The 25,546-nt window shown below is 46.2% G+C and overlaps 1 protein-coding gene across 11 annotated transcripts in view; it reads right to left on the minus strand.

The window, feature by feature from the left end:
• Window positions 1-25,546, minus strand: part of SEMA5B (semaphorin 5B) — a 363,514-nt gene that overhangs the window by 34,522 nt on the left and 303,446 nt on the right. For all 11 annotated transcript variants that reach the window (XM_073305098.2, XM_073305088.2, XM_073305090.2 and 8 more), the window contains 7 exons: window positions 20,332-20,449; window positions 11,120-11,301; window positions 8,073-8,216; window positions 5,139-5,286; window positions 3,468-3,693; window positions 2,512-2,730; window positions 168-338 (listed from right to left, as the gene is read on the minus strand). In XM_073305098.2, the coding sequence (XP_073161199.1) occupies window positions 168-338; window positions 2,512-2,730; window positions 3,468-3,693; window positions 5,139-5,286; window positions 8,073-8,216; window positions 11,120-11,301; window positions 20,332-20,449 (1,208 nt within the window). The remainder of the gene's footprint in view (window positions 1-167; window positions 339-2,511; window positions 2,731-3,467; window positions 3,694-5,138; window positions 5,287-8,072; window positions 8,217-11,119; window positions 11,302-20,331; window positions 20,450-25,546) is intronic.

Here is a 25,546-nt window from a genome sequence, read left to right on the forward strand (position 1 = left end):
GGTGCCTTCTTTTACATGGTTCAATATATGCTTACGGAAAAGGCAGGCAAACATTTGTTTTACAGCTTGTGTTTCTTGCTTCTGTTTTTTTTTTAATATTCATTTGCTGCTGGGGTTTGTTTCCACCCTCCCTCACCCAACTTGAACAGGAGAAAATAATCTGCTACCTTTGCAGGAGTGTGTGTTGCAGAGCGCCTCCTCGGTGTGCAGGCCAATGCAGATATCCTCTCCGCTGGACGGCGCTGGGTTGGTACAGGTGCGGGTACGCTGGTAGTGTCCTCCCCCACAGGTTGCTGAACACTGAGACCAAGGGGTCCAGCAAGACCATGAACCTTTTACTGAGGATCATAAGAAATAAAACAGAGACACACACTGGCTTTTACTTCTCTTTCTCTGATCAAGCTTGTGGGACCATTTGAGTCTCGACCTCCTAGGCAGCCCAGCCCAACCTAACAAGCTCTTTCTGTGCCACTAGGAATAGAGATTTCCTGGTTGAACGTCTGTGCCAGACAATGGACAACTTAAACCAACAATTAGGTTAAACATGTTGTACTCCATAGATGCTGAATCAAACATATTGGTTATTCAGCCAGAGGAAACCCTGTATCTTAAGAGTGCTCTAAAGGAAACAATTATTTTTCATGTTTCTTTGTTCTTACACGTTCATAATCTATTATTTACCTATTTCCTTACAAGGCCCACTTCACCCACAAGGAGGGTGAACTACCTACATTTCTTGGAAACAAATAGCTGCTACAACCCAAACATTTTTAATGCAATAATTAGTCTTTGAGTTTGCATAGCATCTTTCTTTTGATGATTTCAAAGTGCTTTACTAACAGCAAGTCTTAGCACACCCTTGTGAGATGTGTATATCAACCCCTTTTACAGACTGGAGAACTGAAGCGGAGAGAAGTTACTTGACCCGAGGTCACGCAGCCAGGCAATGGCAAAGCGGAGAATGAACCCATGAGTCCAGGCTCCCAGACACTCTCCCCGTTTTTCTCATTTCCATGTTCCATTCCTTCAAATGTGATTCAGTGCAACATATACCGGCATAGCTATACACGCTGAGAAAGGAGGAGGGAGGCAGAGGTAAACCGATATAGGAACCATGCACTCAAAACACTGTGCAATAAATCAGACAAAAAGGAAAAAAGAAAATCTGTGCAGGGTGCACGAAAGGACACAACCATTAGTGAAAAGCCACTAGGATGTGCCAAAATAATAGTATAAACCGTATTTGCAGAGCTCAAATTTTTAATTTTACAGGCCACATTTTACAGGCTCAAATTTTGTCACTCTCATTGTGCTCAGTACACACCTCTCCTGTCTAAAAATGGCAGCTTTAGCTTTAGGGTTGCCAACTCTCCAGGACTGTCCGGGAGTCTCCAGGAATTAAAGATTAATCTTTAATTAAAGATTATTGACATGTGATGAAACCTCTAGGAATATGTCCAGCCAAAATGGGCAACACCATTTAGCTTGGCCTTTGAGATTTTAAAATATAAGAAATATAATACGTGATACTGCTCATAATGGTACTTAGCAGTTGTAGCAATTTCACACCTAAGGCATAAAGTGCTTCACAGGAAGTGGCTAAATATAGTTACTGTTCAGTGGTGAAGTGACTGCTGAAATTGTTTCTACAGGGTGAAGAGGAGTGGAGTGGGGGGAGCCCATGGACTATGAGTAAGGCCCTACCTAATTCGCAATACTGCGGGAATTGCGGATCCCACAATATTAGGCTTCCCCAGTGGGAGCCTCATCCGCCCCGGTGGCTGACAGTGGGAGCCCTGGCTCTTAGTCCAGGTCTGCTGCTCTCAGCCCTGGGGTGCCGACAGCAGAAAATCACAGAAAAGGAATAATGGACCTTATTACCACAAATCATAAGACCCATTATTACTTTGATACGATTCTCCATGGCTTATCCTCAACGCAGTGCAATTTTTTGACAATCATCCTGCAATTCAAGTAGGGCCTTCACTATGAGAACTATTCTGGACCAGAAGTGCAACAAAAACATGAGGACTAACTCAAAAAACAGGTAACCTGGCACAAATACTCCCTGCTGGCCATGCAGGAAATGCTAATTGATGTTGGGAGGAGATCCCCATTACATATGCGGGAGAGGCGGGAAGTGAGAAGAAACAAGTGTTCACACAAAAAATTTGCCACAACAAGCATCTCTACACAGTAGTAATCCACATTTGTTGTTCTCTCACCAGGGGTAAGGGCACCACACTGCCCTCTGTTGGATGGAGCACTATGTCTGCTCAAGTGTGCATGGAAAGTAACCTACAGTGCCGCCTCTAGAGCATGTTGGTATGTCACCCTCTAGGGGTGACAGAGGGTATACGGCATAGCACTGAAGTGTGCATGTATCAGGCTGCCCAAAGCTTATTTAAAATACTTTAAAAAAAGCGATGTAAGTTACAAACAGACGTTTAGAACTATTGAGTCTTCATGAGAAGAGCACATAATTTTGCGGAGGAAAGAAATTATTTTTACCTGGGCAGGGATGTGGGTTACAATCTTGGTATTCCATTGCTGACCCCACGCAGGGCAGGCCGCCATTTTTAGGCTCTGGGTTTGTGCATGTTCTCTTCCGGATCCGAAAGCCCAATTCACAGTCCCTGGAACACGATGACCAGGCCCCCCAAAAGGACCAGCCCCCATTGATAATCCGTGCAGAGGTTTTACCAGTCTTTAGAAGGTCGTCAACTAGAGCTTCAAGAAGCACAAACAAGACACAAAAGTGTTAATTTTCAGGCAGAGCTTTGTCATGGAAACAAACTCATTCCATATTCAGGATCTGGGGAGGAATTCTGGGGAAACTGCATCCCCCTGCAGTGCTGGAAACCCAGTGCCAACAGCATGGCTCAACTGCTCCGGAGTGAAACTGAAAGGGAAGTGAAAGGGAGCAATCTGGTTTCCCTGTGCAAACCGAACAAAGTGAAAAACAATATCACACGGGCAACAAACTGACTAGGGCCAGACCGGGCCTGAAATTCACTGACCTGTGCTAGGGGGCAACACAGAGGGTCTTGACCCCACAGGCAGCGCCAGGAGGATTTCTGCTTTCCCCTTGAACCTCCGGAGCACGCAGTGGGAGCGTACATGCCACAACTCAGGATAGCCCTCCCCACTAGAGAGAATGGGTGAGGCCATGCCCCCACCTGCAGCATCTCAGCCCCCTGCGGGCATAGGAGGAAGCAGTCCCTACATTCCCATAAGCACAAGGATTAAAAGACTGTGTCGCCTTGAGTGCAGGGGAACAATTGCTCCTTGCAGCCTCCCTGCATGGTCAGGGACAGTCGGGTCTAGAGATTCTTGCCATCCCTGCAGTATGTGGTGGTGTCAGAGCACAGGTCCACGTTTATTCATGTCTGCGTCCCCCTTTCACCACCACAAAGGATGCAAAGGTGAGCCTGGCTTAGGGCTCTGGGTGAGCCGGCGGGACGTACAGTCGGTATCACAAACTGCTGAGCCGTCATTGGGGCAGAACCGACTCTCCGTCTTCTTCCTCCCAAACTGCAGCTCGTGAGGATCAGCCAGCTGGGCGCGGCAGGTGTAGCGGAAGCGCTGCTCTTGGCGGGCTCCATTCTGGGTGAGGTTCACGGGCATCCAGGGGGTCCAGGGCGTGTTTCTGCGCACCTCTGGGCAGCCCTCTGGATTGCAGGTCTTGTATTCCTACCAACCAGGAAAACCATTTCTCGTTACTCCCAACGTGCTTATGGATGAACTTAATAACTATAACATGTCTGCAGCACAGCTTAGAGGGAGGAACTCCTTTACACTCAAGAAATCAGCACGAAAACAAGTGGATCTAAGAAGGCATGCACCTGCATCACCCTGATTGCTCCAGATACAATTCATCCCCATGCAGAAGGACAGCATGATCCAGAGGGATTAACTGGGAGCTAACTGGTGCAGAGGCCTCATACAGGTCCTTGGCACGGGATGAATTTCACCCACTGGCTTGTGACCTTCCTTTGTTTTTGTTTCTTTGCAGTTTGCAAGCTCTTTGGAGCAGGGAACAGGTCTTTACACACATTCGGATAGAGCCTAACACATTTTTGGAGTGGCCATAATGCAAGTAATAAATGAAATAAATTATAACGATAGTAAATCTCTGGCTGTGAAGAGCAGTGGGACGATCCTGAAAGTTAAGTCTACGGAAGTGCATGGCCCATCACTGAAGTAAAAACATTAGCCCATTCTCCAGCACTTTATATTCCAATTGTGGCACTAGCCGTTTACTTCTAAAGAGGCTTTTAGAAAACCTGTCTTTTAATTTGGGTTTCTGCATACATGGTGAAGGCAATGGGCCATATAGGTCTTCAGTCTAGATCCGAGTTCCTACTGACATTTGTAGAAGTTCTGTATCGGCGGATAGCAAGGTGGTCCTGGATTCTGATAACCCCATCACCACCATGTTACAGGATGAATTCCAATGAATAACACCGAGTTCCTGTTTTTAAAAAAGAATAAGGGAATTCCTTCTGGCAGGGGATAAGAATATTCCTGCTTCAAGACTTTATATGACTCTAGAGTAGATGCCAAATGGCTTGTGAACAAAATCAGAGATCCCTGATCAAATCTGCTTACACTGAGAAAAACCCTTCATAAAGAAAAACCTTACTAAAACCAACTCATTAAAAATACAATGCACCCATCAGCTGACAAACTGTGTAGAAATACAATGGAAATGTGAACCAGTGTATCACCAGCAGGCTGATTAGATATACCTTCCATTGTCAAATAAGTGCGAGACCCATTTCTGCAGTATGTGCAGGGCTCCCGCTAACTGCAGAAGGATCCTCCACGAGAGTGAGATGTAAAAGAAAAAAACTGCTGGAATGCTCTCACTTTCCCAGACTAATGAGGGCAAAAGGCCTGATCAAAAGCCAGCTGAAGTCAGTGTAAAGACACCCCTCCCTCCCTCCACCCCCACATCAAGTTCCATTAGCTTTGGCTAACTCCCAATATAGCATGACTCCACGACCTACCATTCTCCCCAGCACCTTCCCTAGCAGGAGAAGTTGCTCCTGGCATTTTTTACTAGCACAAAAAATGAAAAAATAAACGCACAAGATTCCTGTAGGCTGAATGCAATGTCAGTAAATAATACATACCACAGCGCAGCCCAGACAGGTGTTGCCATTCTCACAGGACCTCTGCCTGGAATGTATCCCTCCACCACAATTCGCACTACATTTATTCCAGGGGCCCCATGAAGACCAAAATATTGGTAATGGGCATGGACTGTTCTCATTGCAGAACCTGAAAGAGCGTGGGCGAAGCACATCAGAGAATCCCTGTCACTTACTAGAGGCATCCAAAGGACAGAGGAATATGGGCTTTAAATGGCACCCCCAAAGCAAGATCACAGCCATTACATACGTTTTGGGTGACATTCATGTGCCACCAAAGTCAAATTTAAGGGAAGTGTGGGCTTTGCTGGCACGCCGCACAGGAATGAATTTCACCCTTTGCACTTAACCCAAGGTGGTTAACCAATTAGGGGGAGATTTGCCAACAAGCTCAGAACCCACAGTCAGGGGCATATTTTCAAAAGAGTTCAGATCTCATTTGGATAGCAAAATCACTCAGATTTCCAAAAAAGCCATGCCCCCAACCCACATGTGTCACAATGGATGCTGAGCTGGGTGCTGAGCATTTTGGAAATCTGGCCCTCATTTTAGTTGCCTAAATGGGAGTGGAGCTCTTCAATCTGTCCCCAGTTACAGGTGCTGAGCCCTTGGCAAACTAGGGTTGCCAACTTTCTAATCGCACAAAACTGAACCCCCTTGCCATGCTCCTGCCATGCCCCTTCTCCGAGGCCTCACCCCTTCCCCACCCCTTCTGAGGCCCCACCCCCATTCACTCCATCCCCGCCTCCCCCCCACCCTCACTCACTTTCACCGAGTGTAGGAGAGGGTGAGGGCTCTGGCTGGGGCCAGAAATGAGGGGGCTCAGGGTGTGGGAGCAGGCTCAGGGCTGGGGCAGGGGGTAGGGATGTGGGCCGGGATGATGGCGCTGGCTGGGGGTGTGGACTCTGGGGTGGGGCCGGGGGTGAGGGGGTATGGGGTGCGGGAGGGGGCTCAGAGCTGGAGCAGGGGGTTGGGGTTAGGGGTACAGGTTCTGGGAGGGAGTTAGGATGCAGGAGGGGGTTCTGACCTTGGGCAGGGGGCTCGGGTGCAGGAGGGGGTTCAGGGTGCGGGCTCCAGCTGGGCAGTGCTTGCCTCAGGCAGCTCCCGATCAGTGGCACAACAGGGCTAAGGCAGGCTCCCTGCCTGTCCTGGCTCCGCCCAGTTCTCGGAAGCGGCCAGCATGTCCGGCTCCTAGGCAGAGGGGCCAGGGGGCTCTGAACGCTGCCCACACCTGCAGGCGTTGCCCCTGCAGCTCCCATTGGCTGCGGTTCCTGGCCAATGAGGAGTTGCAGAGCCGGTGCTAGGGGCAGGGGCAGCGCATGGAGCCCCTGTGGCCACCCTGCACCTAGGAGCTGGACATGCCGTCCGCTTCCGAGAGTTGTGCGGAACCAGGACAAGCAAGGAGCCTGCCTTAGCCCCGTTCCGCCACCAACTGGACTTTTAGCGGCCCCGTCAGCACTGCATTCCGGTCGAAAACTGGACACCTGGCAACACCATGACAAGCTGGTCTTTCAAAAATCTCGCCCTTATTGATGTTTTGAACACAGGTAACTAGTGTTTGAAGTTGGGCTATACCTAATAGCAGATCAATGTTGTTTCATGTTTCCTTTTAAAAAGGGAACATCATTTTTGTTCAGCTTTTGAATCAAACTCCATCTGAATTTTAATCACTCCAGTCTTTAAACTTAGACCACAACTGACTGCCATGCAGTCTTTAAAGTTCCTTTTGAATGGCCACAAATCAAGCCAAACAGAGACGTCCAGAGTCAAGAAAGTGGAAATGAATTACCCTTTGCACAGTGAAAAACACAGAGAAACCTGTCTTAAGTCACTACTCAAGAGACCAGCAAAAATCTGCTGCCAAGTAGAAGTGGCCTTTAATGAAATGTCAAAGCTAGAAACCACACGGGGATACTTTAAAGCATTTGCTTAAAGAGTGGCTGGACTCTGAGAAGTGATTCTGTGGAAGACGTATTGTGCATTCCAAATTTATTGTCTTTCAACAATTCCAGATCAAATTTCCTCAGTTTTCAAGTAAAAACAGATTTTTCCCATGCCGAACCCTGCAAACTCAATCTGAGATCTGAAGGTCAAGCTGGGTTCTTTCTTTTTCGCGCATAATTACCATTAACACTGACCTAACGGAGTGAACTGGAGTTGTAATTAAGGTGCAACTGATGTGTACACTGACTAGAATGTATGTACACCACTGCCCTCTAGTGGGTGGAATCAGAACTGCCCAACTGAGTATCTGCTAACAGAGATTCTCTTTTAGCACACGAGATAGGATCATCTGTGTTGGGGGTAAGAAGATCTCAGTTCTATCCCTGCTACTACTGAGAAACCACAGCATGCAGCACGGTGGTAACTGTGAAGTCTTAGGGCTTGTCTTCACTACCGGGGAGATCAACGCTGCTGCAATCGATGCAGCAGGTGTCTATTTAGCAGATCTAGTGAAGACCCGCTAAATCCACAGCTGTGCGCTCTCCGGTTGACTCCAGTACTCCAGCTCCCCAAGAAGAGTAAGGTAAGTCAGTGGGAGAATGTCTCCCATTGACACAGCACAGTGAAGACACTGCGTTAAGTCGACCTAAGCTGTGTTATTTATTTAGGTGGAGTAGCATAACTTAAGTCGACCCACCACACTAGTGTAGACAAGGCCTTAGATGTCACAGGTTTGTTACAATATAGAGCATGGTCAATGTGGGCGAACTAATGCATTTTAACTCTGAAATTCCCTCACTTCTATGTGCTTCACTGGTAAGCCCTAACACTGCATTAACACTAGCTCTTTGTGTTTCATCTACGTTAACTTAAGACCCATCCTTCCCGCTGGTACATATTTATAGCCTCGAAAGTGAATGCACTGCCCTGGATGAAAGACCGTCTAGTGTCTGGGCTGGGAATGCCTCTTACCTCTCTTCTCTGCTCTGTCCAACACAGACCCTGCCCCCATACCGCGGAGCAGGGTTGCTGCACGATCTCTGACGGACCTGAAAGCCAATCCCACAGGAGGTGCTGCATTGGGCCCAGGTGGACCAGGGTGTCCAAGCTCCATTTCTGACAGAGACAAAGGGAGGGGGCAGATGAGAAAACAGGCTATTTGGGTTAATTACAATTCTTCCAGTTTTGTGCTATACTCAAAGTCTTAGGCTGTAAAGTTCTTAAGGGGCAGCCCCACTAAATCACTGGGATACACTGTTCTAAAAAGGCTCACTTCATTTCAGCCAGACCCAAGCGATAGACCCCAAGTTAGGACTGGGATTTTCAGAAGCACTCAGCCTTGTCCTAACTCCACTCCCACTGGAGTTGATGGCAAAACTCCCGCTGACTTCAAACACAGCAGAGTTAAGCCAATGCTGAGCAATTTGAAAGTCCCACCCGAGGATTCTCTGAGTTTTCTGTGGTGTTACTGATGATGATTTCCCTTTCCCTTCAATCCCATTCCTCTATAAGTTTCATTGACTAACCCCCTCCAATATCTCTTTACCTTCCCTCTCTAGCCAATGTGCTCACACAACAGCAGACCCAAAAATTTGCATGTTAAAACCCAACCCCGTTGCATGAACTGGTCCTCCCACTGAATGGGATTCAGGTGTGGTGGGTCAGCAAAACCAGCTCTGCCAATGCCCAGGTGTTGGGAAAACTACCCCTCTCCATTGAGGGCACACTGACACTACAGATTTGCTATAACTAGTGTTGCTATCTCAGGATTTTATCATGAATCTTGTGATATTTTGGTGTTTTTCTTAAAGCTCCAGCTCCTGGAATCCTGCTTTTAATCTCAGCTTTCAGTTAAAAAAAATTGGTATCATCTAGCTTTCATGGTTGCAGAGAAAAGTCTGAAAAATCTGACCTTAGTGTCACCCTAGATGTGCAGAAACCAGAAGGCAAATTAAAACCCCCAACACTTATTACATTAAAAAAAAAATCTCTCATGATTTTTAAGCCAATCTCACAATTTTGGGGGCCTGATGTCCGACAGGGGTTGGCAGTACTACTCGATCGCAAATCTCAATAGGACCAGGGGACAGAAGAATTAGATTACGGTCTTTCATGCGCCGCAGATTCTCATCTCAGACTGTGCCACCAGATAGGCAACTATCTCTCTGCCTGAAGACCTCATCTCAATGTGCTACTGTTTCTAGTCCAGCAATCTCATTTTGTAAAAAATGCCACTTTCTAATGTCTGCTAAAGCAACGACTCAGGTGCTCTCCTGTTACAGCCATGCTCGAAAGCTGAGGTGGAAAACAGATGTTACTTTTCAAAACCTTTACTGAACTAATAACACTGCTGGCAACAAGTGCGTTTTAGCCTGGCACCAATCATGGTACAGGATGAAAGTTAAAACCCAAGTTCCCCTGAATGTTTTTTGTGTTCGTTATCAGCTCGTGCCTTCTCTGAGCAGTCTGACTTCAGAACAGTGCTGGATATCCCCTCCTCCCCACACAGGTGAAGGAACGAGAGATCCTTTTATATGAAAATCTTACTCTTCCATGTTTTAACCTACCTCTCACCTGCCAGTCCTCACTCCAGGAGGAGAGGTTTTATGCAAAATCTTAAAAGGGAAAAACACTACAAGGAGGATTTTTGTTGCTGTTGTAGCAGGAAAAGAAAAATAAATATATACAAAAAACATTCCTCATAAAAATAACACTTCCTGCCATCAGGTGATTTGTATTCCAAGTAGAAAGGATTCTTAATGGCAACAAAAAGTTTCCATTTTCAGATTTCCAACTCCTGTTTTCTAATAAAACTCATCTTTAAACATCCTGCTTTCTCTCTGCGGAAACATCCCAATGGCATATGAAGTCAATTAAAGGAAATTCTAGGGCTTAAGTGGATGCAAGATGACCAGATGTCCCTATTTTTCAAACCTTGCTGCCTTCCTATGTTTTATGATGGAATACATATTTCAGCCTCTTCTTACAGGCTGTTCCCACCACTTTTCCCGCTGGACCGAAGCCTATAACATGAGTGATGCTGAAATGCTTGTCCCTCTGGTGGGCCTGACATCAGTCAGTGACAGAAAGGGCTGCCTCAAGAGGGCTCCGCTCAATATGGGGCAGCAGAGCAGTGGCAGGAATGGCTGGCTCTGCTGGGTAAGCAGCACAGCTGGAAGAATACACTGCAATTAAAATATTACCCTTAACAAATGTAGCTGATCCTTTTGCTGCCAAGAGCAGGGCTGAGCTTGGGGGAGGAAGCGAGGCCTACTCAGTATGAGGAGTGTTTAAAGAGGGGCTAAGGTAGATTAAAGCTATGTAGGATCCCAACTCAGGAAAGAAACACAGACCTAAGCCGATCTCTATTAGGGAAGCACTTAAGCACAAGCTTAACTTCAGATCCATGATTAAGTTCCACTGACTGCAATGGGACATAAGCAAGTTCTGTCCTGACTAGAGATGCTTTCCTAGGCCTGCCCTTGTCTCATGCAGCCAGCCGGCAGCAATCCCCTGCGTGGCGTGATGCTGATGGTTCACTAACTCAGGGATCCGGCACACAAAGGAGGCACCTGAATGCTCCTGTGCAATATGCTGTCTCCCAGCCTCCTCCATTTGGCCACACTTCCAAGGCTAGAAACACTAGTGTGCTTAGCACGTTTTAATCTTCACAGCACTGTTCAGTCATTACCTAACTAAGCCTCCTGCCACTGCACTGTTGTCTCACTATTCCTACTGTACAGCTGGGGGAAGTGAGCCCAGAGAGGCTAGGTCCGTTTTCCAATACATCCACTCACTTGGGAGCCTCTCAGCTCTTGGGTGCCTCACTTGAGACACATTCAGCCTGTTTATCAGAGGAGCCGTGTCCCTGCAGCTCCTATTGATTTGGACTGGAGTTGCACCCACTTACCCCTTGGGCCAAATGTGGCCCAGAGACAAGACGATACCAGTGGAAATGTAGTTGAGGAGACCAGACATTTAGGAACCACCCTGTTCCCCTCCCAGCCATGCAGAGGTACCTTGAGCAATTTGCTATCTCGATCCTGGCCCCTTCGCAGACACGACCCCCGCAGCGAGGGCGAGGGCTGTCACAGGACCGTGACCTGCACATACAAGAGCCTGTGCTGTCCCCATCCAAATGCTCACATGGTTGCCACGGGGACCAGGGCCCCAATCTCCCATTTGTTGTCAGGTTTTTCACCTAATTTAAAAAAAACAAAACATAAGAAGTCACTGCAGAGAGTTTACATTTCTGGAGACAGCACCACAATAGACAGGGCAAACACAGCTGCTGAGAGCATTAAGATGCAGCTTGGACAGGAGCTGTCTGTGCCTGTGAGCAGGATTCAAAAGCTGGGGTTATTTTCAGATGACGCTGAGCCAGTATTTACCCTCAGAATTCCATCCTGCATACCTAACATGCATATACAAGCAGCAAAGCTCCCTCAGGTGACTACCGCAACCCACAAGAGCACTGTCTGCCTACCTCACAAAACCGCCACACCTTCAGACATCATCTCACACCGCCTCAGCCTTTAAGACACCACTACATTTTGTGGTTATTATTTATTTGTCTTACCCTAGCACCTGGGAGCCCAAGTCATGGACCAGGAGTCCACTGGGCTAGGTCTTGTGCAAGCACAGAACAAATACACAGTCCCTGCCCCAAGGAGCTTACAATCTAAGGATAAGACAAGAGACAACAGGTGGATATGGACAGACAGGGACAACAATTGAGCAATGAGACAATATTCCTCGGCATGATAGGCAGTAGGCACTGCCCACTAGCAGCCTCACCACTGGCTTCCTCTGTTAACAGTCCCAAACTCCACAGTTTACTGAAGTACTGCTGCAATGTGCGAGACTATTCCCCTAGAATTTATTATTTATATGACTGTAGCATCCAGCTGAGCTCAGAGCCCCACTGTGTGAGGCGCTATACAAACACATAGTAGGAGACGGTCCCTGTCCCAAGCAGCTTACAATCTAATTAGATAACACAGGGAAAGGAGGGGAGATGAAACAGACACATACAGGTAAGTGAAATGACTTGCTCAAGGTCACACAGCAGGTTAATGGGAAAGCAAGGAATAGAGCACAGGTCTCCTGTGGCCAGTCCAGTGCCTTATCTAGTAGGCTGTGCCACTCGTCTCCAGAAAACTTGAATATATGCAGCTTTGGGGCAAGCGCTGTCTTCTTATTCTGTGTTTGTACAGCACCTGGCACTATGGGCTTGTGCTCTGTGACTTGGGGGTACCAGGCATTACAACACAAATACATAATAATAATAATAAAGACATCAGGGTAATCATGCAAGTGCAAAAAACTGGAATAAGGGGAAGTTTCAGACTAGGATTGATAGGTGTGAGGTCAGTATCTGCTCGTGCTCATGCCTTCAAGATCGCTAAATTACCCTACAAATGAAAAATAACCTTGCATGTTGGTCATGATTTATACTTAAAAAAAAGCCAACAACCACCCAGACACAATTATTTAATCAAACAATCTTCCTATCGAAATTAATACTACAATCACTCCCATCCCCCACCCCTCTCTCTCTCTTTCTTTTGCTACAGGAAGTTGCCCATCTCACAGAGGCTCCTAGGCGATGCACAAGTGTAAGGTCACAAAATTCTGGTGCAAAGTGAAGTCAAGGGCCTTACAGAAGAGAGATGAGTTTGCTGAGCACGGTTGCCCCCGTACCCTGCTTTAGTTTGGTTTGCTCTGCCAGCTGCCACAATAATAGACCTGTGCTCTTCACAAACTCCAGCCAGAACCAGCTGTCAGGATACTGCTGCTCTAGGCTGCACCAGCTCCTCTCTGTCTAGCGTAACAGAATAGAAGAAGAATCAATAGACTCAATCCTGAAGCACTTACACGAGAGGAAAGTGATCAGGAACAGTCAGCATGGATTCACCAAGGGAAGGTCATGCCTGACTAATCTAATCGCCTTCTATGATGAGATTACTGGTTCTGTGGATGAAGGGAAAGCAGTGGATGTATTGTTTCTTGACTTTAGCAAAGCTTTTGACATGGTCTCCCACAGTATTCTTGTCAGCAAGTTAAAGAAGTACGGGCTGGACGAATGCACTATAAGGTGGGTAGAAAGTTGGCTAGATTGTCGGGCTCAACAGGTAGTGATCAATGGCTCCATGTCTAGTTGGCAGCCAGTGTCAAGTGGAGTGCCCCAGGGGTCGGTCCTGGGGCCAGTTTTGTTCAATATCTTCATAAATGATCTGGAGGATGGTGTGGATTGCACTCTCAGCAAATTTGCAGATGATACTAAACTGGGAGGAGTGGTAGATACGCTGGAGGGCAGGGATAGGATACAGAGGGACCTAGACAAAATGAAGGATAGGGCCAAAAGAAATCTGATGAGGTTCAATAAGGATAAGTGCAGGGTCCTGCACTTAGGACGGAAGAACCCAATGCACAGCTACAGACTAGGGACCGAATGGCTAGACAGCAGTTCTACGGAAAAGGACCTAGGGGTGACAGTGGACGAGAAGCTGGATATGAGTCAGCAGTGTGCCCTTGTTGCCAAGAAGGCCAATGGTATTTTGGGTTGTATAAGTAGGGGCATAGCCAGCAGATCGAGGGACGTGATCATTCCCCTCTATTTGACATTGGTGAGGCCTCATCTGGAGTACTGCGTCCAGTTTTGGGCCCCACACTACAAGAAGGATGTGGATAAATTGGAGAGAGTCCAGCGAAGGGCAACAAAAATGATTAGGGGTCTAGAACACATGAGTTATGAGGAGAGGCTGAGGGAACTGGGATTGTTTAGTCTGCAGAAGAGAAGAATGAGGGAGGATTTGATAGCTGCTTTCAACTACCTGAAAGGGGGTTCCAGAGAGGATGGTTCTAGACTATTCTCAGTAGTAGAAGAGGACAGGACAAGGAGTAATGGTCTCAAGTTGCAGTGGGGGAGGTTTAGGTTGGATATTAGGAAAAACTTCTTCACTAGGAGGGTGGTGAAACACTGGAATGCGTTACCTAGGGAGGTGGTAGAATCTCCTTCCTTAGAAGTTTTTAAGGTCAGGCTTGACGGAGCCCTGGCTGGGATGATTTAATTGGGGATAGGTCCTGCTTTGAGCAGGGGGTTGGACTCGATGACCTCCTGAGGTCCCTTCCAACCCTGATATTCCATGATTCTATGATAAGCAGCAGAAACTAATTCTGTGCAGTATGTGCGCTGTGGCCTCCAACAGGGAGGCTACATGAAGTGAGGCAGCTATAGGGGAGGCAGCAGGGCACCCTAGCCCGCCATGGGAGGAAGTGTAGAGGCCCTAGAGGTGACAGTGTCTATAACTGTGTCTGAGATCCACTGGGTTCCCAATGCCACTTCCTGAGGATGTGCAATTTGTGTGTTGTCTTGAGCCTACAGCTCCCTTGCAGCTCCCACAGAGACAGCCCAATCTGAAGGGCTCTGACAAAGGTGTGGTAGGGCATGTCACCTGGAGCTGTTCCAGAACTGTGCTTCCGCAGTATGGTCGGAGTGAAAGGAAACAGACTCACCAGGTGTCAGGCATCTCCTGTGACATTTACAATTCTAGACCCAACCCCAACCCCACAACACCCAGCCACAGGGTCAGCTCTCTGAAACTGACAACCTCTGCACCTCTCTCCTCTGACTGCTCCCTGCTCTCCCTGCTGGTTCCCAGGCTGCCTGGAGCTGCAGGGAGGGACAGAGGCGGCAGGAGTGCGGGGGTACCTGGAAGGAAGTGACTCGTGCCTCCTCTGCCACCCAGCAACTGCACCTCCAGTTGCCCCTGGTTCCTGCCGTCTCTTGTGAGGCATGCAAGGAATATGGTCCTGCCTCCCCACAAGTGCTCCCCCTGCTGGGGGAAGACAGAAGGGAATCAGAGAAGAGTCAGCACCAGTGTGAAATGTCCCCCACAGAGCTGCACAAAACCCTGCAGCTATAGAGAAACTGCCAATAAAGGCAACATGGAAATTGGTCTTTGGGGTCTCATTCCAAGAATGATAAGAACAGAACAGACTGGGGCCCTGGCTAACATTTCGGGCCCAAGTACTGAGCCAGAGACAGCTGCAAATAAAACCAACATTCCTTATCACTCTACAGCTTCAAAAAGCTCTACAATCATTCTGCACTAGCCAGTGACGTAAGCATCTTTTCCCCAGTTTTACAGATGAGGAAACTGAGGCACAAAAAGGTTAAGAGACACGTCTGAGGCCACACAGTGAGTCAATTGTAGAATCGGGAGTAGAACTCTCTCATTCCTCCTCACCCATCTGGCCTTGTGTTAAGCTTTAAGTAGGCACTTTTGAGAGTCGACATCTTCCCCCTCAGTCCTTCTAACAACCTCGGCAATCCGCAGCAATGACATGGAAGTAATTTAGATCTGTTACTGTGCTCGTCACATTGCGGTTAAGGGGTTTCAAGCATCTGTTGCAAACCTTTGTTTTCAACAGATTGTCATTCAGCAGCAAAAATTCATTCTGGGTTGAAGGTTACCAGGCAAGATGTCCCAAAGGAGTACGTTGTTTCTTTTTGTGATTTTAAATACAGACACAAAATTAATACAGCTTGGGTGTTACAAAATTAGAAAATTAAGAGAGCTATTTTCAAACATTTGATTCTGGATTTTCTTCTTTTTTTTTTTTTTTGCCTTTCAAAAGTAAAAATCCAAATATTGGATCATGCGATTCATTTTTAAGCCAGAAGCTTTTGCTGATTTCCATGAGGAGTTCTGCTTAGAAATCAATGGTATGATATGGCCCATTGCTTCAGTTTTTAAAAATAAAAAGCTGATAAATAATTATTGGCTCGTAACTGGTACTGGGAAACAACCCAAAATTTAAATAAATAAACAAAATGGCTGAAATGTTGAGATTTATAAACATGTCACGTTGCAAGTATCGGAAGTTTTTTTTCTTAAGAAATTACGTATGGATTATTATTCCATCCTTAGGTTTGTAGTGACATTTTGAAAAGAGCCAGCTCGGGAATTTGGATAAAAAATCATGCATTGATCTTTTTCAGAACAGGTCTCTGTGGTGGTTCCTTTGTAGCCATCATATAAACAAGATATTTTTTAAAAAATCTGTACATCAAATACATCTTTGAAATTATTACATGATCAGGTAAGAGAGTCCTTGTTAATCATAAATAGACCAACATATGCAGAAGGGTCCAATCCTCCACTGCTCACATAACTTAAATGTCTCACTGAGTTCAAGGAATGCAGAAACAGGCCCAAAAGCAGCGGTGCTCAGAATCCAAGCTAAAAATCCAGACTGACCTGTTTTCATGTAGAGCAGATATTTTTGATATATAGTCAAATACGATAGGTGGAGATGGTAGCACCACCATAGCTGGCAAGTGTAACAGGCCAGGGGAGGCTAAGCCTCTCCTGGTGCAGCTGCCGCCAGCGGACAGCTGGGCCGTGGGGACCCCACCTGTACCCAGCCTCTTCCTGTCCCTACCCCGCCTGCTGCTGTCTGGTGAGTCCCTCCTCTTCTCCACTCCACCCCAGCCCCAGGAGGTCCCCATTGCTTGCTACATCCCTCCTGTCTTCCACCTCCCCTGCCCCGCAAGGCCCCCACTGTCCCACGTCCCTCCTCTCTTTCATCCCCTCCTGCCCGCTGCTCACCATGTCCTTGCGGGCAGTGGGGGCCTCGCAGGGGAGGAGGAGGGAAAGGACGCACAGCGTGTGAGCAGCAGGGGCCTTGAGGGAAGGGGACGTGCGGAGAAGAGGAGGGAAGTGGGGAGCGGCGGAGGCCTCGCAGGGGAGTGGCTGGAGGAAAGGAGGGATGCGGGGAGCCTCGTGGGGGGCAGAGGAGAGGAGGAACGCGGTTAGTGGTGGCGGGAGGGTGGAGTGGGGGTGGAGTGTGGGCGGGGCCACAGGTGGAAGAGATGGGACAGGGAGCTAGCCTCCTCCAGGGGAAGCTTCACCCATTGCTCGTGAGCACCACCTAATATTAATGCTGCCCGACACTTTTCATTATAAGACCCCGTTTTCAGTTCCATACAGCTTTGCCAAACTCAGACATTTGAGCTGGTTTTCCATGACAGGTGTCTGCCTCCGGCTGATTTATTAATTTCAGCCAAGGCGAGGGAGAAACGCATCGTTTTCCCTACGTTAAAAATTTTTGGTGTCCTTTTCTTTCATCAGCTCTAGTGCCCCCATGATTTGGAGCAGGGGTTTGAAATTTGGCAGAGAGGTGCCCTTTGAATCAGGGATGTGCCTTTTGTTATCCCTAGGAAAACTGCCAAATTTGGCCAAGTTATAAGCCTTTGTAAAAAATCACAGTTTGCACAAGCTCAATAGAGACTTCTCTTAGAGGCTGAATTCCCTGAAGAGCTTATCCATGCTTGGGGGGACAGAGCAGGACTTTCTCTGTAACTGCAGCTCTAGACAGTTGAGGGCTGGGCCAGGCCTTGGTCTGGGCACTTGAGCTGAGAGCAGAGAGACTGTTTCATCTGTGCTCTTCATGGTCCCCCTACTGGGCCAGGCAGGGTGGAGGATGAAGCTGCTGATTCAAACACAGAGGGTACAAGAGACAGATATATGAGGTAGGGGAAGACTGGAACTGGAGATAGGAGAGGAAGAGAAATGGGAAAATGAGACTAGGAGAGGATGGGCAAAGAGACTGGGTCTGAGGTGGGGCAGAGGGGAAACCTGTCGGGATAGACTTGCTCTGGGGATGCATCAGGGTTGTGTAGTAGAGAGGACAGTTGTCTGTAGGATCCTTGTCTCATTAGTAGCAGAAGTTGAAAAGCTTACAGTGAATGTGGCAGGGGACTGCAGGAAGAGAAAGGACAGCCTTAAGGTTACAGCAGTTGAATGTTGCCCTGGAAAACTGGATTCTCTCCCTTCCTCTGCACAGAGTTCTAATGTCATGTTTGGCAAGTCACTTATACAAAAACTTTTCACAGGTGATCACTAATTGCATGTTCCTCATTTTCTAGGGGCCTGACTTGAGACTCTCTCTGCCTCAGTTCCTCACCTGTAAATGGAGATAATATCACCCCTTTCTTCACAGAGATTTTGTGAAAGTAAAGTAATTAGTAAAGCACTCAGATCCTACAGGGATAAGTGCCACAGAAAAGCTCCTGAGGAAGTTAATCTTTCTCTGTCTAGAGCAGAAGTTGAATAGAGTGCAGTGAACAAAGCACAGGGCTACGCATGGAACTTCATAGAATATCAGGGTTGGAAGGGACCTCAGGAGGACATCTAGTCCAACCCCCTGCTCAAAGCAGGACCAATCTCCTGAGTGCTTGACTTTGCAACTTGAATAACATGAGTGTGAGAGAGAGAGAGAGAGAGAGAGAGAGAGAGAGAGAGAGAGAGAGAGAGAGAGAGAGAGAGAAAGAAATAATACTATGGATCAAGTACCTGAAACCCAGTAAGATAAAAATCTGGATTCTCCAAGACACAGGAAGTAAAACAAACGAGATAATAGAGAGGCATTCTTCACAAGGGCAGGCCTGTTAACTTCAGTGTCCCAGCCAAATTCCAACTCCGGTCACTGCATTCTATTTACCTACATGCCACTGCTTTTTAAATGGGTACAACATTCTTCTGCTTACTGTAATGTAAGGCCCCTACTGAGCAAGGCGTTTACCATGCACTTAAAATTGGGTGCATGCTTCCATACATTGCTGAATTAGGGCCTTAAATCAGCTGTTCCATTCTATATCAATCTCTGATGTGTTCAGTTAAGGGGGGGAAGGGGAGAAAGAGAGGAAGTTATTTCTGTAATGTATGTGGTTTTTAAAGTACTTGGAGTGAAAAGTACTACATTGATGAAAATTAATATATTAATAATAAAAATCCTAAAACTATCTGCATATTAAATTCTAACACAAAGGTGAAATGCATGTCCCTAGGAGCACACAATATTCAGAATGCTCCTGAATATTCTGTGCAGCCTTTATAACCTTGAAACAATTATCTGGAATTGCACGTTCCCCAGCGTTCGCCATGGTGGATGTGTTCGAACTATAGGATTAATACCTCACACCTATCAACAGACACAGGCATTAAACAGGAAGAGATAACAGCATGTCCAATCAGGAAGCATCACACTAGAGGGTTATAAACACAAGCCTTTGAATCCAGTGGCAAAAGACTTAAGCCTGCCAAGCAGAGGATGGATTGAAGTAATGACTAGTATTTCCTGGGAAATTTTCTGAGAAGAAAGATAGATAAGGGAAATAAATATCCCAGCATCTCTAGACATAAATAGCATATTGAAGATATAACCCACCCAGCCCCTTCTCAGCGTGCTGTAGTTAGCAGCATTAGCACACTAATTGGCATTAGATAACAATGGAGGTTGAAGAGAAATATTTTAATTTTCCACATTGCAAGGTAATCAGAGTAGTTCTCTTTCCTGCCATCTTACAGATATGGTTCAAGCAGCAGGAATTAACTTGGCCATGCAGCTTTTGAAGACTGCAGCCACAAACTGGGTATGATAGGCAGAAAGATAGCCAGCTTGCTGATCAAAACTGAAGCATGCAAAGCTGGTTTGTTGCAATGACATTTCAGAGACCATGACAAGAACAGAAAAGTGTTCCCTTTGAGTGCCTTAAACTGTGTTTGAATCCTAGTCAGATGAGTGGAGGGTTACAATTTCATCTCTCTCTCTCATATATAGATATACACCATCACCCTTCCCTTCCAACTGCGCCTACATACTGACACATCAAATTCTCTCCACTTTAACACACACACCCTATCACCCTCTTGCCTTCTTTATGCTCCCCCCACTCTAGCATTCTTCTCCCCTTACAAACACACACACACACACACACACACACGTGGCCTGATTCTCTGTTTATGTTCAGCCTCTTTCTGATTCTCCAATAGAATATAGCCCAGCACAGGGAGTTTCTCTGGCTAGAACAGAATTGTCACAAGAACTCTATCCGGTCCCTCATATAAGGTGTGTGTCAGAGATGAGTTCGGACATGCTGGGCAGGGCCAGAGAGCACGGCACTTCAGCTACTCTCATTTCCCACACCCACAGAGAGCCGAGAGAAGTAGTGCATGAATTAAAGCAGCCTTGAGGCTGCTCTGACTTAACTGCGGGTTTAGGAAGCCCCCAGCAGGACTCAGAGACCTTAGAGAATAGAAAGGTATGTTCTGAGCAATAGGCTGACTATAATGCTCACTCACTCTCTCTCTCTCACACACACACACAGACACACACACAGTGCAATATATTTTTCTACCCTTTTATTTTAATTTCCACTTACCGGGCACTCAGTAATATTCTGAGTCCACAGACTCATGTTGGAGCTGTCCTCAATGGTGGTGCATCGTTTCTGTTTGTTATCCCAGCCACAGTATGGGTCTCTGGCTCCTAGACATTCCCTGTGTGAGGAAAGAGAGCAGATTAGAGCTCTTTAAGATTGGCCAGCTCTAAGAACCTATATTAAAGTGTAGTGCTTCTATATGACAGCTGTCAACTGCACCAAATTTTAGAAGAAGAAACCATTTCTTTAGGCAGCACTCCACCTGCTTGCAACGAGAGAAAAGTTGAATAACAAGGGTGATAGGACACAAAGCAAATATCACTCATACAAACTGTAGATTAAAAACCCAGTCACTCTCTCTTTTGAGGCCTAGGGGGGGGAAATTGTGAATTTTAGTCAGGAACACTTGTCATTGAGATATCCTTGTGCCCCCTAGTAATCCTTCACCAGGCCAGATCTCACACAAAGCATCCTCTGTGAGCATGTTTGCTGACACTATGTCCATCCAAAGGGGTTAGACAAGCAGAATTAGCCAATGGGCCAGTAATAAAGGCTTTCTATTAGTCTTGGCCTTTGTCAGAACAATGATTTCATTTATAATCCTAACATCAAGATGTCAGTTTGGAATAGTCACAGCAGAATATTATTTCTGAGCCTTTGGCTGCTCTGAATACGGGTGCATTCATTTCCCTGCCAAACCCATATTTACAGCTATGTGTGTGTTCCCATCCTATGAGCTGCTAAAGAAAAATAACTATGGCTACCACGATCACTGGACAGCAAAGGTCAGGGATCAGACTGGTCCATCTTGGGCTGTACTGGTTACTTCCCTCACGGATTCCTTTCAAGTCCTTAATTTTCATTATGAAAATGTAATAGCACAAGCCACAGAGAATATGTGCAAGTTGGGGAGAAAGAAGAGGGAGGGCCAAAACTAAAAGGATTTGTAACATCATCTCTTTATTTCAGTGATCCATGCTTTGCTATCATGCAAACTGCTGCTTTGCTCTTTCTGAAATCCCCCAAAGATTTCAAAAATGCCAATTAAATGGTGGCATGGGACCAACGGGAAAAAAATCTAGTCCAGGCAACTAAAAAGGAAGATAATGAGATTCATTCCAAGGGTAGGTATCAGTATGATAAGTGAAACATCAGAAAAAAATCAAATGAAATGAGATGTGAAGTATTCCCACCCAGAAATCTTTGAAATCCTATTAGACCATAATCAGCTACAAATGAAAAATCATGTCCCTCGAGCACAGCTGAAAACACTTGGATGTAGCACTAGTCCTATTGATTCCAAAGCAATTTACCCAAAAGCAAACACTTGATTCTTTTGCTCTCTGGTACATGTTTTTATTACTTAACAACTCTCTAATTTGCTCATATGGTGCAGAAGGGCATCTGTTTCACTAAAGATTTAAACTTGGTAAACAGCAAGCAATGCAATTGTCTCTTGGTTGTTTTAAAGGAGAGACTTATTTATTTCACAAGTTACAATGATTCTCCATTATGTTTTCCTTAAACTGCTTAAAAATACCTGAGGAAAAGGTATAGATAACTCTCATCCAGCCCGAAGTAGTAAAGGGCTAGGCTTTAATGTAGAAAAAAAGACTTGAGATCCCTAGCCCAAGGACACTGAAGGGTACATATGTGCTGCGGTGCTTACTATTCTAGCTAAAGAGCCCCATAGTACTGTTTTGGCTGCCCATCCTGTTCTAATCCACAGTATGGGGTAGCATTCATTTTCATAGGAAGTGCTTGTCTGCCATTTGTACTTCAAAGGCAGCAGCTCCTCTCTGGGACCGTACATAGTCACTGAGCAAATGCAGAGCCTGGAAAGATGCATGGCATGTGCTCAGACCCCTAGGTAACCCCAGCACTTCAGGAGGGAACTGTGTGGTTTCTGGAGGAAGCGAGAAAAACACAGAGAAGAAGAACAAAAGAATCCGGCATATAGCTGTACAGATCTCTGCTCATCCTTCCAGACCTTGAGACGGAGCACATGTGGTTGCTTCCGACTGTATAAAGCTGGTCCACTAGACACTCAGCAATCAGAGGCAGGTCATTGTAATTCGTAACAGGGATGGCTGTTGTGAGCATCACCCTATTACAAATACACATTTCCTCTGAATTTAATTTATAGGAAAACATGTGCTGCATAAATTCAGAAAATAATCTCCGTATGTTCTGCGCTGCAGCCCACAGCCACCCTGCAGGCTGCAATATATCCCAGTTAGGCACTGACCACTTTGCTGGCACTATTATACCGTATGTCATGTAGCTAATGTGCTGCTCTTGGCTGAGAGCAGCAAGTTACAGACCCTTAACAGTGCACTCAGTGAATCACAGCCTGCCATTCTCTTGCCACTCTCACTAACCCCCACAGCTGATGGGCAATCAGTAACTGAATCACAGAACCAGTGCCTTCATTGCAATGGGCTTGGCAAAAGGCTGACACTGTGTGAGTTAACCCGAGCTATATCTTGTGCTAGGTGTGCACTCACTGGGCTCTGGACATGAATAGAACGAAGTGTCATTTCCCTCTCTCTGCCACTTACATGAGAACTGGACTCTATTTGGTTAGCAGAACATACATGGTATAATTTAATAATAATCAAAAAGAACAAGACATTTCCCCATCTCAAGGCTGGCTCCCATGACCAGCTGAGATCTAAAAACAAAACAGCTGTGCTGTCAACTTCACTTCAAAATTCAGAACCCATCTGGTTCAGTTCTCGTAAGAAACCTATCAACTGAGAGAGATACGATTTAGGTTAAAGAGAAATGTATTTACTTAAACACAAGTTACTTCATTTTTTTCTTTTTATAAATGGAAATAGCATTACAATAGACAGTACAGCAAGAGACGATGTCTGGCTAATGCATTAAGTAAACACTTTCAAATCCACATTTCATTTATATTTTTGAAAAATATATTCCTATTTATTTTATGAATAATATAGACACACACACGCACACCCATCCCCCTCTATACATAGTACATCCCCATTTATCTGAATGGGCTGGGGGACATCCAAATACTTCATATAAACAGGTTTTCAGACAAACGGAAGTGCTATTAACTAACATCGGGCTACATGGGAGGGACACTGTGGCTTTGAATAACTAGGATTTTCGGATAAAGGGCATTTTGATAACTGGAATTATACTGTACACATACACACACCCCAAAATGCTACATAAATTGTATTGCAAAAACAACAATGTATGCAATAAAAAGACAAATTAGACACCTTCTAGACTGTAGACTCCGAGGTAGGGATGGTCATTCGCTATATGTGCAATGCCTAGAAAAATGGGACCCTGATTTGGTTGAGGCCTCTGTATGTTACCATAATATAATTGTTAAGGGCCAATAATATCCATACAATAGTCACCATTAGTAAATCAGCATTGTCACACCATGGTAGCTACGACACCACGGTATTTCCGTGTGTTTAGAATAGAAAATACATGTGGAAACTACTTACAAATATTATCATGTAGCAGTTACATTTTGGTACTGCTCAAAAGCCCCCAATCAGGATCAGGGCCCCATTGTGCTATGCATTGTACAAGACATAGCGAGAGACAGTCCCTGCCCCCAAAGAAACTCAGAGGATGCTACTGAAGTCAATGGGACTTTTACCATTGGCTTCAATGGGGCCAGGATTTCATCCCGTATGTAGACTCTTTAATGGCAAACAGTATGTAGATTCTTAAAGTGGCTGATTAGAAGTGCCTCAAGGAGCAAATGATACAATATCATCTCCTCCCTGCCCCTTGCCATCACAACTCCCATTGAAGCAACATTGCCAGGGAATCAATCCACTAGCCCTTTCCACCCCCCCGGAAATTCTCCCTGGGGGCCTTCCAGAGCATAGCAGGGAATAGCGATTACATTAATGCTGATGGTGCTGCCCACTGACTTACCTGATGAAGTCCCAAAGGGTGGGATGTGCATTAAGAGTAAGATGCTGAGGACACCAAACCACCGCCCCCCCCGCACCAGGACCCCTCGTGCTGATTAATAATAGTTCACTGAGTCAGGAAAATACCTCTCCATGTACAGCTGCTGGGCTGCGTTTATGATGACAAGGTATTTGTATCAACAGTGATTCACTTTAGTTCATTGGCTTGCAATAAATGTCTTATCTGGTGCCTAATGGCATATACTGTACTGAAAACCCGCAATTTAGAAACAAATTCTGCTGATATCTTCTGCACAGGGTATTTTGTCGCTCGCTCCCTACTTTCACTCACCAGGGACATTTGCATGAAAATAGGAACTCCTCCTTAAGAGTTCACCTGCCGCCTGCTGCTCTGGAGCCACAGGACTGTCAGTTGTCGAACAACAATAATTTCCACAGCAATGAGATGGGATAACACAGACAGAGGATTAAGGCTCCAGGTGGGGAATCAGCAAGTAGGATTTGATCCACAGCCCACTACAGTCAATAGAAAAACTTCCCCTGCCTCCTGGCCCCATTCCCCACTACCCAGGCTCGGCCTCCTATCTCCTTTCCTCAACTGATCAAGGCCCACCTCCCCTTCTAATCACCTGCCTCCTGTCCCCACTCCTCAATTGCCCTGGCTCTGCCTGCCTCTCTCTCATCACCCAGGCCCTGTCTCCCTCCCCACTCCTCACCACTCAGTATCTGTCTCCTATCCTTATTCCATAATTACCTAGGGCCAGCCCCCATCCCCACTCCCAATCACATACCGGCCATGCAGCAGCGGCTTATTGGGAAAGTATTTGTGAATTTTTATGTCCTTACGATGCAGTTTAGCATCTGAAAACAAGGAGGAGAAGCCAGCATTGTGTGGCCAACCATCTCTGTGCTGACCACCGCACGAGAACTTTTCTCTCACAGAGCAATGAAAATGAGGGGGCCCTTCAGAATCACTTTGTTGCTGCAGTTGTGGGGTTTGGTTTTAGGGGACTGAATTTTACCACAGACTGTCCCAAAACGAGTTAAATGACCCAGAAAAACGTCTGACCTGTGAACACAGTTGTTTCTTAAAGGGAATGTTTATTCCAATGTGCACCTATTGAAGCACTGGGGATGCTTCTGCCCACACACATCTAAAGGCCCCTCCCCTTAACCCAAGGGGAGGAGCCACTGGACCCAGACTTCAAATAAGTTCAGGGGACAAAAAATGAAAAAACAGGAATGGTTGTGAGGGTCACAGGTATAAAAGCAGGGATCCA

This window comes from Lepidochelys kempii, chromosome 11 (assembly GCF_965140285.1).
Source record: "Lepidochelys kempii isolate rLepKem1 chromosome 11, rLepKem1.hap1, whole genome shotgun sequence".
Classification (NCBI taxonomy): domain Eukaryota; kingdom Metazoa; phylum Chordata; order Testudines; family Cheloniidae; genus Lepidochelys; species Lepidochelys kempii.